The sequence below is a fragment of the Marmota marmota genome, unplaced genomic scaffold (genome assembly GCF_001458135.2).
Source record: "Marmota marmota marmota unplaced genomic scaffold, marMar, whole genome shotgun sequence".
NCBI classification, from domain to species: domain Eukaryota; kingdom Metazoa; phylum Chordata; class Mammalia; order Rodentia; family Sciuridae; genus Marmota; species Marmota marmota.
In genome coordinates this window covers 36,646,282-36,661,142 of record NW_025999900.1, presented here as the reverse complement: position 1 = coordinate 36,661,142, position 14,861 = coordinate 36,646,282, and the positions used below count along the sequence as shown (strand labels likewise).

The window sequence follows — 14,861 nt, the reverse complement described above, 5'->3', positions numbered from 1 at the left end:
TCTCTTTGTATTTCACTTTTAGGCTCCAATGTATTATGTTAAAATAAGTTGGTCAGAGAAGAGTTTTTTTTAATTAGGCCACAGAGCAGACTGCCCTCATTTGTTTGGCATGTTTCCCACCTGTATGGGCTCACTTCATGCTTAGCTCAGGTGAGGGTCACTGACAACCTCTCTTTTGTCTTCTGTAGTTCTGAAAGTTTTCTTTTACTTCTGGTCTGCTGGTTGTACTCCCTTCTGCCTTATTGAGTTCATGAATATTTGCTACCTTTTTGTTTGGTCTCTTTTTCATTATTTCTGCCATATCTTCCTAACCCTTATCATTCTACCTAATGTCTCTGTAGGTGGGTCTCTGTTCGTCTCCCTTTTAGTGTGATGTTCCCATAACTGTGCATAGTATACCAGTCTGTTCCAACCATTGATGATGACAGCAGGACAGTCACTTTCTTTTCTTAAACATGGTACTTGAATGATTTTCTCATAGCCTTAACAAGTATTAGACTTTTTGAACAGAAACCAAGGAGTCGTCACACTTTCTGACAAAGAAGATTATAGCTTTTATTAGTTTGGGTAGATTGATTAATTAATGACATGTGAACCAGGCTGAGATTTAGTATGAGTCTCTTTTTTCTTTTGCTTTTTTGCTTTAGCAACAAATAAATAATTTGTTTTCCTCATTCTGATGCTTACCTCTAGCAGCACATGGCCATGTGAAGACTTGACTCAACCTAAGGCCACTGGTTCTTACCCATTCTGTCTGAGGAATGGCTTTGCAAAATACTATGGAGTATCATCTGTATTCAGAGTCTAGAATACAATCTTCTGTGACTAATTTTTCAGTTAAATTGTTGTTATCTTATCCTGTTACATAACTACCACTTCTTATGTACTTTAAGATTAATACCATGTACTGCAGAGGGTGACATCATCACAGATTCTGAAAGGGACACGCACATTCCCTGGAAGTTGGCACATCACACTTTGACATGGGAAGGGCACAGCCTGTCTAGATCCCCGGTCCCGCCTCTGGCCTCCAGAGGGCGATGTTGCACAAGGAGGCGTCAGTTCTCACTGAGCATCCTCTTCATCCACGGAGCCCCTCCTCCCTGCCCCTGGCTGATGCTTCCTCACTGATATGTGGTTAAGGGACCTGTCACTAGAACAAGGGACTAGAGAGCATCCACACTGCTGAAAAGGAAAGCCTCTTTCTAACCGTTTGTGAAACTCGTCCAAGCAAGGGACTCGTGCAGCGCCTCCTCTCCACTCAGTGCCCCAGAGGCTCAGCCCCAGCGACCTTCCCACCCGCGGATCCCTGTAGCTTTCCCCACCAGCCATGCTCCCGCTGCTCGTGCCGATGCTCGCGATGGTTTTCACCCTGAGTGAGTACATGCTGTTCCCTCTCCCCTCCCACCAAAGGGACCGTGTTTTGATTGGAACTGGAGAGAGACGCGTCTTCTCCACAGCCAGGTCTGCGCTGCTTTTCCTTACTCAGCATCAATGTTGCAGGAGGAAGCGGAGCCCAGTCAGTGACCCAGCCTGACCGCCACGTCCTGGTCTCTGAAGGAGCCCCTCTGCAGCTGAGGTGCAGCTACTCATCTTCTGTATCACCCTATCTCTTCTGGTACCAGCAACGCCCCAGCCAAGGCCTCCAGCTCCTCCTGAAGTACATGTCAGGGGCCACCCTGGTGACAGGCATCGATGGTTTCCAGGCTGAACTTAGGAAAAATGAAACCTCCTTCCACCTGAGGAAGCCCTCAGCCCATTGGAGCGACTCAGCTGAGTACTTCTGTGCTTTGAGTGACACAGTGCCTGGGGCTGCAGGGGGAGCTGAGCACAAACCTCCTGATGTAGGAGACTTTTTGTGACACACAGGCTCAAGCTGGGGAGTTTTCAAGAGGTTTTCCTTTTCTGTGCAGCCCAAGAGGACAGAGTGGCCTGAGTCCTGGGGAATATTTGTCTCCTGAATGTTTGCCTCCATGTCTGTGTACTGCTGCCTTCAGACTGGCTGTGGCCCAGATAAAAGTTCTGTGTTGAATTTCTCCAGGAGGGACCCCTGTCTTCCCCCACAACTTCATGCTCCAACTCCCACCTGACACCTGCACTCTGAACAACATAGCTATAAAGGCTCTCAAGTTAAAAAGGCAGCAGCACTTGAATTTTTAAAAGTCACTTCTAGCATCCACTGTGATGATTAGCATTGCCTCAAAGGACTTTATTTAGTGTCTGGCTACAGACATCCTCTAGTTTCTTTTTGGTGTGCTATTTCTTCCCGTTTTACTTCTGTACCCCTTTTCATTTCTGTTTGGAGTTTTCCTGACACAACATTTATCCTTTCATTGTCCTTTATTTCAGTCAGGTTTACACTTTTCAGGGACAAGAATATTTTAAAGTTATGGTGAAAACACTTATGTTCTACTGTTTTTTAAAACTGTAAGTCTGCAATTCAGTAACTAGGAGCAAAATATAGTACAACAGACCTCTAGAACTTTTTTATATTGTCTAACTGACACTTGGTTCTCCTGGACCAGCATCTCCCCATATCATCCTCTTCTTAGTCCCTGACAGCCACCATTCTACTCTGCTATGAGTTTGACTAGTTTTGATACTTCATCTAAGTGGAATCATGCTGTATTTGTCCTTCTAAGACTGGTTTATTTCAATTAGCATGATGTTCACAAGGTTCATCTGTATTGTTACACATGGCAAGGTCATCATATTTTTAAAGGATAATAATATTTAATTTATGTATATGCCACATTTTTTATCCATTTATCTACTGTCTGACATTAGGTTGTTTCCACATCTTGATTGTTGTGAGTAGTACTGCAACACACAAGAGAGTGCAAATATCTCATTGAGATCCCAATTTCAATTATTTTGGATAAATACCTAAAAGTGGGATTGTTGTATTATACAATAGTTCTATCTGTAAATTTTTGAGGAAGGTCCATACTGCTTACCCTAATGGATGCAACATTTTGCATTCCCACAACCATGTTCAAGGGTTCCAATTTCTCCACTTCCTCACCAATACTTGACTGTCTTTTATTTTCAGACAGTAGCCATCTTCATAGATGTGAGGTAAAATCGAATTGCAATATCTCATTCCTCTGATGACTGGTGAGCTGAGCACAAAGGACCCTGAAGAGACCTAAGACCATCTTGAGAAGTTAGAACAAACCTGAAGGTATAACACCTCCTGGGTTCTGAATCTATTACAAATCTTCAGTAATTAAAACAGTGTGATTCTGTCATTAAGACATACATACAAACTAATGGAACAGAACAGAGAACCCAGATATAAGGCCATGAATGTACATTCAACTGATCTTTGTCAAGGATACCAAGCTCACACAATGAGTAATGAAATAAAGATAAATGTTCAATTAAAATATTTCTACAAAGGATTATGTTAATAACTTATGGTTAAACATTTTAGCAACTCATAACTACCATGCAAATCAGTAGGACTGATTAGAAGGAAACTGTTTTTAAGCCAGAGAAGATGAAATGTTACTTAGCACTAATTCATAGTTGAGGAAGTGAAATGTGATAGTGTTTGAGTAGTGTCGTTCCTTCCCTGGTCACCATCAGTGGTCCTGTTGCTGAGCTGCCCTCTGTGCAGCTAGGAAGCAGCTGGCTGAAAGCCCCAGGAGATCCTGTACATGGGGTATAGAAGAACTTAATTTTCTATTAATTACTATAAACATATTCACATCTGATTGACCTGTGCTGAGAGCTGTGGATAAAATTCAAAAATTGTATTTAGAATGAAAATTATACCTTTTAAACTGAGTCCCCTTTCTGCATTTTCAACAAAATAGAATGAAAGCTAATGTGCTTGCTTTGGTAATTTTGACTTTTGTAGCTTTTATAAAACTAAAAAACATTATTCTGACAAGCCAGGCGACTCTAGTGTATGAACACAACTTCTTTACAGAAAGTGAAAGTCTACCAAAATATCTGGTAGACTTTGTCATTGTTCTTACCAGGGATAAGGGATAGTGGGCTAGCAGTTAGAATGGAATATTCCTGAAGCATATTTTAAAATAATCTTTAAGTAAATCATTTAATTTCTACATAATTATTATGCTGAAGTGTCTTTATTGACATTGTAAAAACTGATGCCTCAGTGTGCTTGATTTTAGCAGCTTAAAGCAGTACTTATTAAGGAAACATATAAATATGAAGTACCTCATGTTGAAAGTTATTGTACTATATTTTTAATGTAACAGTGCAGATCTTGTTGGACACATGAATGTGTATAATTATGTTAAATCTAAATGTTTTAGTCATCTTTTTTACTGTCATGATTAAAGACCTGACAAAGAACCAGTTCAGGGGAGGAAAAGTTTTTTTTGAGGGCTCAACAGTTTCAAGGTCTGTGTCCAGGCATAGTAGGCCTCATTCCTCTGGGCTTGAGGAGAGGCCTCATTCCAACATGGCAGAAGAGTGTAGCTGAAGGAAGAAGCTCATATGAGGATCAGGAGAGACTCCACCTGCCAGATACACAATATATATCCCAAAGCCATGCGCCTGATGCTCACCTCCTCCAGAACACCACTCAGTTAATCCCCACTAAGTTCATAGAACAAACAACAACAAAAAGAATGGGTAATGGGAAACTAGAATGCCCTTAGTGATTTGTGAATATTTATTATCATTTCCCTGATTATTAGTGATGTTGGACGAATAATCTTTGGCCATTTATATGTCTTTGGGGAAATGTCTAGTCAAGTCCTTTTCTCGTTTTTAAATCAGTATTTTTATTTTTTTCTATTGAGTTATAGGATTTTTTAAATACATATATTGGGTATTAATCTCATATCAGACATGATTGTGAATATTTTCTTTCATCCCATATGTTACTTTTTTTCTCTATAAATTGTTTCCTTTGTTGAGGTGATTCAGTTAAAACAGGGTCATTCGGGTGGCTCTCATCCAAAATGACTTGTGTGCATGTAAGAAGAGGAGATTAGGGCACAGACAGCACAGGCAGAAGGGGGACCATTTGAGGACACACTGAGAAGATGTCTATCTGCAAGTCAAGGAGAGAGGCCTCAGGAGAACCCAAAGCTGCTGACACCTGGACTTTTGACTTAAATCCTCCAGAATTGTGAGAGAATAAATTTTGTTGTCTAGGTCACCAGGTCTGAGGGAGTACAACTAGCAAAATGGCACTTCATATATGCAGCCTACTGTGCAGATGGATGTGGGTACTGGACTGGGCCCCAGGAGTCGGGCGCATCATTTCCAATGCTGACTCAGGAGCCAGTTATGGAATAAATGAAAGATTAAGAATTTCCTTTGGGGCAGTGGGAGTAATTACAATAACACAGGGATGACAGGGCTGCAGAGACAGTGGAATTACAGCTGCGTATATCATCCTACCTGAGCAACTTTGCAGGTACCACCTGCAGAGTCCAGGGCTCAGAAGAAGAGCTCATGGGTGCTCAGAGGAGGGCTTCTCCAGACTGATTTTCTATGCTGTGCTGAGTTGGTAGATTTGAGCCCAGTTCCCTGAACCTATTGAGGATTCCCAAGCAAACCTGGTATTTACTAATTTGTTCCTTTTAAATTTAATCAAATCAGAGTTCATTTCCATTGCTCACAAAATAAAAACTCTGACATATATAGTCTCATTCCAGCATTAGATTAAAAAAGAGTCAGATCATCTTGAAGATATATTTGTAGAAATTGTAATAGTAGCAAACTTAACAGTGCTTCTCAAAGGTATCCAGTAGTTTCTGGGTCCAACATTCTTCCTTCATTGAGTTCTTATCTGAATTCAACTGTATCTGCTTTTACTCTAAGCTGGAACCAGCATTCAAGGCAGGAAGAGCATGGACTATATTTCAGGTTCCTTCTGTGTCAGTTTTGCACACTTCACCATCCAGAGCCCATTCCATCAGCAGGATGATATTGATGCCACCAGATGTCAGTGTCTCCCTCTTCTTAGACTTAACTTTCAATCTGTGTGTGTGTGTGTGTGTGTGTGTGTGTGTGTTTGCGCGTGCACAGGCGCTTCCACCCTTACTTGCTTGCATGTGTATTCAAAGCAAAGGACTGAGTTTGCTGCTGACTGGCTGGGTAAAAATAATCCATACTCTGGGAGGGGACCGGAAGACTAGATAAATGTTCAGTAATGGGAACTCTTCTGACTGAGGAACTTGGCTCCCTTTTAGGGAACAGAGCTGTGCCTCCTGTGATCCCAATAAGGAAGGAAGATGCAGAAACTCCTGAGAGTGTGTTTGGTGACCATGTGGCTTCAGTTGGCCAGTGAGTGGGGGTGCTGGTGGAGATGGGAACAGGAGACTGGAATTTAGAGCCCACATGCTAGAGAGGTTAGGTCTTCCTGTGATTTGGGGAATAGGATTTGAAAGTTCAGTAGTGACTTCTTGTCTCTGGCTTCATTTCTGCCTAGGGGTGAACAGTCAACAAGAAGAAGAGAGCCCTCGGGTCCTGAGTGTCCAGGAGGGTGAAAATGCCACCATGAACTGCAGTTACAAAAGTAGTACTACCACTCTGCAGTGGTATAGACAGGATTCAGGTAAAGGTCCTGCTTTGGTGATCTTAATACGTTCAAATGAGAAAGAAAAACACAGTGGAAGACTAACAGCCACCCTGGACACCTCCACCAAAAGAAGCGTCCTGTCCATCACGGCTTCCCAGGCTGCAGATGCTGCCACTTACTTCTGTGCTACAGATGCACAGTGATCAGCAGGCACCTGCAGCCCTGACGCAAACCCTGCCAGGGCTGCTTCCCAGAAGCCCTGACCATGGGTGGACTTGGTGGATTCACATTCTTCATGGGATGGGAAGAGAGTCCATTCAAATTTGTGATTTTTTTGAAGCATTTTGGAATAGGGTTAAGGTCATGAGATATGGAAAGGGAACATCAATGCCAGGCTCAGTTCTGCCCACCTTGGCTCCATGGCCTCAGGCTCATCCTCAGTATAGGTGCCTTCTATATCCTTACGTGACTTGAAGGATTTCAATCCCTGATTTGAAATGATTCTTCATATTCTAATTTTATCAGGAAAAAAAGTAAGCCCTGTACACCAGCAGAGGACAAGTAAAGAATGCTCAGTATTGGAAGGTGTTTTAGTCAGGTTTTTTTCTTTTCTTTTTTTTCCTCCTGTGACTTAAAGATCTGAATAAAACAATTTTAGAAGAGTAAAAGTTTATTTTGGGGCTCACAGTTTCAGAGGACTCAGTCCACAGAAGTCTGGCTGCATTTCTTGGTTCTTGAGGTAAGGCAGAAGAGTGTGGCAGAGGGAAGTGGCTCACATGATGATTTAGGAAGCAGAGAGAGACTCCATTAGAGAGAAACAAAATATATAACCTAAAGCCATGCCCCCAATGTCACACCTCCTCCAGCTGCACACTACCCACCTTCAATTGCCACTCAGTTAATCCCTATCACGGGATTAATTCACTGATTGTTAAGACTCTTATAACCTAATCATTTCTCCTCTAAACCTTCTTGCATTGTTTCACATGTGAGTTTTGGGGGGGACTCCTCACATTCAAATTGTAACAAAGAGTCTCACCTGTCCTATTGCAGTGCTAGACCCATTTTATCTCAATGTCCTCAGGCTCATCCTCAGGGGTGTCTTTGAGTTGCCTGAGATGACTCTTGCTTTCCTCTGGTTCCAGGGAGTGATGAACTCTTAGGCATTGGGGTTAGGAGGGATCTTAGAATGTGTTCAAGCAAATCTTCCATCTCACAGCTGAGGATTGGAGCTGTTGTGTGATAAGAGAGGGAAACATCAGAATTGGATTCTGCCATTTAAGGGTTGTGTAATTTCCAAGCCACAACTTCTACATGAGGAAAAAGGGAATCTGTAAGAAAGTCCTAGTTTCCCCATCTAACAGGAGAGTATATTCTCTATGGCCAGGACCTAAAATGCTGTGGTGTGAAAGGCTTCTAGGATCAAGTAAATTGGTTTTCCATCTATTTATTCTCACTCCTATTAAAATAAGTAAATGCTGACTATGGTTTTCTTGACACAGTTTTGAAACTACTGAAAATGTGTTTGTGGAGAAAATCAGGGCATATATTTATAATGCATGCTTGATGAGAAAGATTCAGGGGGAGGGGAAACACAGGTCAGCACTGTGGTTCCCAAAAGCCCCACCTTGACCTGCCAGCATCACCTGTGCCAGAGGAGCCCAGAGCACCACAGAAGTTGTGGACTACTGGGCTCAGTGCTGGCTCACTCAGCGGGCTCTGTCAAGGTGATGAGTTTGTTTTTTTAATGAATATATCAGCCTTATTTAGAGATTGGCAGAGCTTCTTGTTACAGAAGACCCCAGGAGTGTTTTTAACAAGGAGGAGGTTACTTTTCTCTCATATAAAATAGTTCTATATAAAACAGGGCTGTCATTTGTTGGGGGCTTCATCATGTTGTAAGGGACCTCAGGTCTTTCCAGCTTAATGTTTCTCATCCTTCAGGTGTTCCTGTTGTGTTTACATTTCCCCCTCCAAAAAAAAAACAAAAAACCTGCTAGAGAGCCTTTCATGCCATACCCCTTCTAGTCGGAGAGAAGATCACAATCTGTGGGTACTTGCTGGCAGAGGAAGTCCTTTCCTGAAGCCCCACCCAGCAGTCTTCATTGACATTTCACTCACCAGTCACCAGATGTGCCCCCCACTCCCACCAATGGAGGGGTAGATGGGGTTCCAGGACTTCTTTTAAAAAATGTGCCTATGCTGCCATCCACATCAAAATAGAGTTCTATTTTTAAATTTGGAATTTTCTGTTGGATGACAAATAAATGTTTTAAATTTTTGTTTTTATAATATTTTATTTTATCAACACATATTAATTATGAATATTAATGGGCTTTGATGTGATAATTCCATATATACATACAGTATGCACTGACCAATCCTACCACTTTTCCAACCCCTCAGCCATCCCTATCTTTAGTAATCACTATGCTACTTTCAGGTCAACTATTTTTTTTAACTCCCATAAATGAGAGAGAACAGACTGTGTCTGACTTATTTCACTTAAAATAATATATTCTAGTTTCATCCATTTTGCTACAAATGAAAGGACCTTGTTCTTCTTAATGGCTAGGCAATATTCCATTGTGTGTGTATAACACATTTTTCATTATCTACTCATCTGCTGACAGGCACCTCAGTTGATTCTTTATCTTAGCTATTGTGCATCACATGAACACAAGTGTGTATGCAGGTATCTCTTGAGTTTGCTCATCTCACTTTTATTTCCTAGAAGTAGGGTAACTGGATCATATGGTGGTTCTATTTTCATTTTTTTGTGGAATCTTTATACTTCAGAGGTTCTACTAATTTGCATTTCTGGCACCAGTGTATAAGAATTCTATTTCCTCCACATTCTTATCAACATTTATTGTTCTTATTATATTAATTATTTTGGTAATAATTCTAACTTGAATATTGAGAGAATATCTCATTGTAGTTGTGATTTGTGTATCTTTAGTGGCTTAGATAATGAATTTTTTTTGTTTTTCTTCTTCTAAGAGATATCTATTCAAATAATTTGTGCAGTTTTAAATTATAGGACTTGCTTTTCATTGTTAAGTTTTTTGAGTTCCTTACATATTCTGGATATTAACCCTCTGTCAGAATAAATTTTGGCATATATATTTATTGCATTCTGTAGATTGTCTTTTCATTCTATTGATTGTTTCCTTTGTTGTGCAGAACTTTTTCATTTGATATAATCCCATTATTCTTTGTTGTTGTTGTTGTTGTTAATACTGGGAAGGGAATTGAACCTATGGGTGCTTTGCCACTGAGATCCATCTACAGATCATTTTTTTTAAATTTTGAGGCAAAGTCTCTCTATGTTGCTGAGGCTGGTCTCCTACTTGTGATTTTCATGCCTCATCCTCCAGAGTTGCTGAGATTGCAAGTGTGCACCACTGCACTCAGCCCGTTTGTCAATTTTTGAATAAAAGCATATGTCTAAGCATCTGAGTGACTAACTTATAATTAAACATTCCTATTGATTATGATGTTTTTGTGTGTCATTTTCACCAAATTAAGGGTAAAATGGGATAATAATATTTTATAAACCAAGGCATCATGGTTGCTTCAGTGGATAAAAGTTTTCAGAAAAATTTTGTTATTATTTTGATTATCTTCTACACAGAGGCTAAATGCCAAAGAATTTGCATTAACATAGTAACAGCTATCTTCTTTACAACTTGCATTCCACTCTAGGGAAAATACCACATTCAAAGATGGAGAACAGGCTACAGGGACAGGGAGAGCACAGAGGGCACTGTCCCTTCTTGAGGCTATTTGACAAATTCCCTGTCTGCACATTTCTCTTTGTTTCAGCTGTGGCATAATCTTGTAGGGCAGTTTTGTCTTGCTTAATACCTGAGCCAGATTTTGAAGAGAATTCCACAAGGAATCAAGCAAGTAGAGGAAAAACTGTCTCAACTTTGGTGAATTCCTGAATGAAACCTCCTGCTGACTCTCAGACAGCCATGCTATATGCTTCCTGCTCAGGACTGGTGATCTTGTCTATATTCAGGGAGCAGCATTTACTCAAAATGGCTAAGATGTTCTATGCCTTAGTTTTAAGGTGACCTTCGACCCTTTTGGAATTGGAGAATATCCCTATTACATTTCCAGTGTAACAATGCCTTTGGTATATTAAGAAGGGTGCCATAGAGACTCTATGACCCAGGCAGAGGGCCTGTTATGCTCCCCACACTCCCAGGGGGAGTTATGACCCTGAACTGCACTCACAGACACAGCTGTCCCTTTCCTTTTCTGGTATGTCCAGGTGCTGGTAGCAGGCCCGCCCTGGCCCCTGGGGACTCAACCCCCAGTTCTTTGTTATGCATGTCAATGTGGCCAGCTCACAAGACCGTGATGTGGGCTTGCGGTTCCCTGTTTATCTGCCTAGAGCATACGTGTCTCTCTCGGGAACATCTTGACCTGTTCGAGCCTCCTGATAGGGGACGGTGACGTGACGGTAACCCAAGGACGCAGTTATTACTCTTCCCTCCTCACTTTTGAGTGATTTCCCGCAGCTGTTAAAAAGATATATAAGGGGAACAAATTTGGCAATAAAGCGCGCACACGCTCCCTCCTGGATGAAGAACCTTGGTGTCCTGTGTATTTTTTAACCCTGCCATCCCTCGCCGGACTCGGCTGGAAGCGGCATCCAGGTATATAAACTAAGGGCCTGGGCTCCTCTTGAGAAGCTCATCAGGAGACCAGCAGTGTTTCCAGGCAAGCCAGCTAGGGGCACAACTCCTTCCCCATAAAGAAACCCTGCCTGCAGAAGTGAGCCTGGCATGACACTGTGCTTTGAGGATCTTGATGGGCCGCACAGGTGCAGCACAAACTCAAAGGGTGAGGAGGTCCTGGGTGTGGTCACCCAGGGAGGGGTGATTCCTCTGTCCAGTATTCCTGGCTAGAGATCCCTGCCAGGACCTTCCAGCTCTGTTGCCTCAGAGCCAGGACATCTGGAGTTCTTGGATTACTTTCCAGGGCTGAATTGGCGGAGGGACAATATCAAAGGGAACTGGGGTGTTTTCCAGTGGAGCCTGTGTTCAGCACAGATGTTACCTTTCTTTCATAGATAAAGAACACGCCTGACAAGGTCCACTAGCTCTGCTACAGGACATTTTAGTTAGTTGGTCTGTGCTGAAACAAGTCACTTTAACTGCTTATAAATAAGCTGAGGCAAAATAGTTTATGAGCTAATCTGTGATTTATTTTTACAACTGGAACCAGGAATGTGTGTCTTACTAATTTTTTTTGTTTTAATTTGTTATATATGACAACAGAATGCATTACAATTTATATTACACATATAGAGCGCAATTTTTCATATTTCTGGTTGTACACAAAATAGGGTCACACCATTTGTGTCTTCATACATGTATTTAGGGTAATGATGTCCATCTCATTCCACTATCTTTCCTACCCTCTTTCCCCCTCCCTTCCCTTTCCTCCCCTCTGCCCTATCTAGAGTTTGTCAAATCCTCCCATTCTACCCACCAACCCCATTATGAATCATCATCCTTATATCAGAGAAAACATTAGCATTTGTTTTTTTGGGATTGGCTAACTTAACTTAGCATTATCTTCTCCAACTCAATCTATTAACCTTCAAATGCCATGATTTTATTTTCTTTCAATGATGAATGTGTTCCATTGTGTATATATACCACATTTTCTTTGTCCATTCATCAACTGAAGAGCATCTAGGTTGGTTCCACAGTTTAGCTATTGTGAGTTGTGCTGCTATAAACATTGATGTGGTTGTGTCCCTGTAGTATGCTGTTTTTAAGTCTTTTGGTAATACATCAAGGAGTCGATAGTTGGGTCAAATGGTTCCATTCCAGTTTTACAAGGAGCCTTCATACTGCTTTACATATTGGCTGAACCGATTTGCAGTCCCAACAGCAATGTATGAGTGTATATTTCTCCCCACATCCTCAACAATACTTCTTGTTGTTTGTATTCTTAATAGCTGCCATTCTGACTTAGAGTAGTTTTGACTTGTATTTCTCTAATTGCTAGACATGTTGAACGTTTTTGCATATATTTGTTGATTGATTGTATATTATCTTCTGAGAAGTGTCTGTTTCCTTTCTTGGCCCATTTATTGATTGGGTTATTTTTTTTTTTTTGGTGTTAAGATTTTTGATTTTTTTTATATATATCCTAGAGATTAGTGCTTTATCTGATGTGCATGTGGCAAAAATTTGCTCCCAAAATGTAGGCTCTCTATTCACCAAACTGATTGTTTCTTTTGCTGAGAAAACCTTTTTAGTTTGAGTACATCCCATTTATTGATTCTGGATTTTAATTATTGTGCTACAGGAGCTTATTAAGGATGTTGGGCATGATGCACATTTGGGCCTTCTTTTTCTTGTAATTGGCACAGTGTCTCTGCTTTAATTCTTAGAACCTTGATTCATTTTGTGTCTTAATGATTTTAACAGGAGAGGCTCCATCTTTAGTAAATGGAACTTTTATTTACTCTGCCCTTGATTTCTTTTTCCCATGGGGTTGCTTAGAAATGTGAATGCTTAAAACATTTTTAAGAGGACAGCTAAGAGAGACCGCAGTCTGGCTGGGCACAATTCAGGAGCCACTTGTCAAAAGAAACGAACTTTATTTTTAGGACCACACATGCCAAACAAAACAGCTCCTCAGGAAAACCTTCAGAGCCCAACTGCCACCACCGGCTTCCCACAAGCCTCCCTACCTCCCCCACTCCTCCTGTTCTTGAGGCCGATTGGCTGGGTCGCATGGGTGGAGCCAAAAAAGTCCCCCAATGAGCAGCTCCGTGGTCTGAAAGGGCAGGGAAACAGCCCAATGAGCATCACCACAGAGGAGCCAATCAGTTGGCAGCTAGAAGTTGCTGGGGCCTCTGTGAGACAATCATCAGCTGGCAGCTGGAAGTTTGCTGGCATCTGGAAGTTTGCTGGCAGCTGGAAGTTTGCTGGGGCCCCTTCGGCTGTGGCTCTCAACAATCCTCCTGTCTGGGACACTGCAGGTTCAGAGCAGCCCTGTCAGTACAGGCTGTTCCAGGGCATCTTGCTCACACTGTGCTGACACACCTCACTCTGACCTTTCACTCAACTTGGCAACTCTTCAGTGCTGAAGAATGACCTTGAGGTTCTGTGCTCTGAGATGTTCAGGGTTCTGCACATGACTTTAGCAGTGAAACCTGACCTTTTTTTTTCCATTGTATTTGTGCCCACCATACTCCTGCAGCAACCAACAAAAAATTCAGGTGTCTGCTTACAACAGAGGAGGATGCCCATGTTCACTGGGATCCCAAATGGATAAAATACTCTCATGTTTCTCCACACGAAATGAACATAAACAGATGAACTTGGGCTCTTGCTGCAACCCTTGGGGAGTCAGTTAGTGAAAAGTTAGGGGAAGGTCCCTAACTTTTTGAAGATCTGGAGCCCTGCATGTTCTTTTTTTTCCCACCTTGCATTCTCTGGGCTTGGCAGGTGTAAGGCAGGCTTTGCAAGGCCTGATGCTGCTCTCATTTCAGGGCTCTCTTTAAGAACAAGAAAATGAGCTTGGAAATACTAGTTTCTGTGGCTGGAATAGCAGGAAGCAATGAAATAAAAGCTTGATTTGTTTCTTGATAAATCTGTCTCTGCATCACATAGAGATTAACTTTCTCTATAAGAATGAATTATTATGGGCTGTGTGTGTAACTCAGTGGTAGAGCACTTGACTAGCATGCATAAGACCTGAGTTTAATTCCCAGCACTGAAAAAAAAAGAATTAATTATTATAATAGCCTCAGTTTGTCCTGATTTCCACAGATTTCCAAGCTGCAATTCATGCTTTCCACCACAACAGTTGAGTCACTTAACTATCTTTCATATATTTTCAGTTTTATCAATTTTAAATAACAGTTTTATTGAGATATAACTCCCATGCCATAAATGTATCCTTTTAGTATATTCACAGAATTGTGTAGTCATCACTACTAATTGTAGAACATTAGGGCAGTAAAACAATTCTGTCTGATACTGTAATGGTGGACACATGTCACTATGTGTTTGTCTCAACCCATCGAATGAATGGCTCTGACATTGAAACCTAATGTAAACTACACACTCTGGCTGACAATGGGTCCATGCGGTTTCTTGAGTTACAAAAAATGTATCTCTCTGCTGCAGAATATCGATAGAGGGAGGCTATGTATAAAGGGGTCAGAGTCAGTTTGTGACTCAGGAGACATGATATGAAATTATTCATTAACCATAAATAAAGTATTTCCCATGTTATTTTTGCCAGATTCCATGATTGGCAAGGTAGGAACAAAGGTTGAGAATAAAAGTTTACCTTCTTGTTAGAAAGT

The 14,861-nt window shown here is 41.4% G+C and overlaps 1 long non-coding RNA gene and 1 gene segment (V, D, J or C); both read left to right on the top strand.

Annotated features, from left to right (window-relative positions):
• The first annotated feature begins 1,116 nt into the window (after positions 1-1,116).
• Positions 1,117-3,792, top strand: LOC107144175. The segment is given in 2 exon segments: positions 1,117-1,376; positions 1,504-3,792. Coding segments are annotated over 2 exon segments (405 nt in total).
• Positions 3,793-6,073: 2,281 nt separating this feature from the next.
• Positions 6,074-6,705, top strand: LOC125615302. The gene is made up of 2 exons (XR_007345872.1): positions 6,074-6,276; positions 6,422-6,705. It is a non-coding gene; the product is annotated as an uncharacterized LOC125615302 (long non-coding RNA).
• Positions 6,706-14,861: the final 8,156 nt, after the last annotated feature.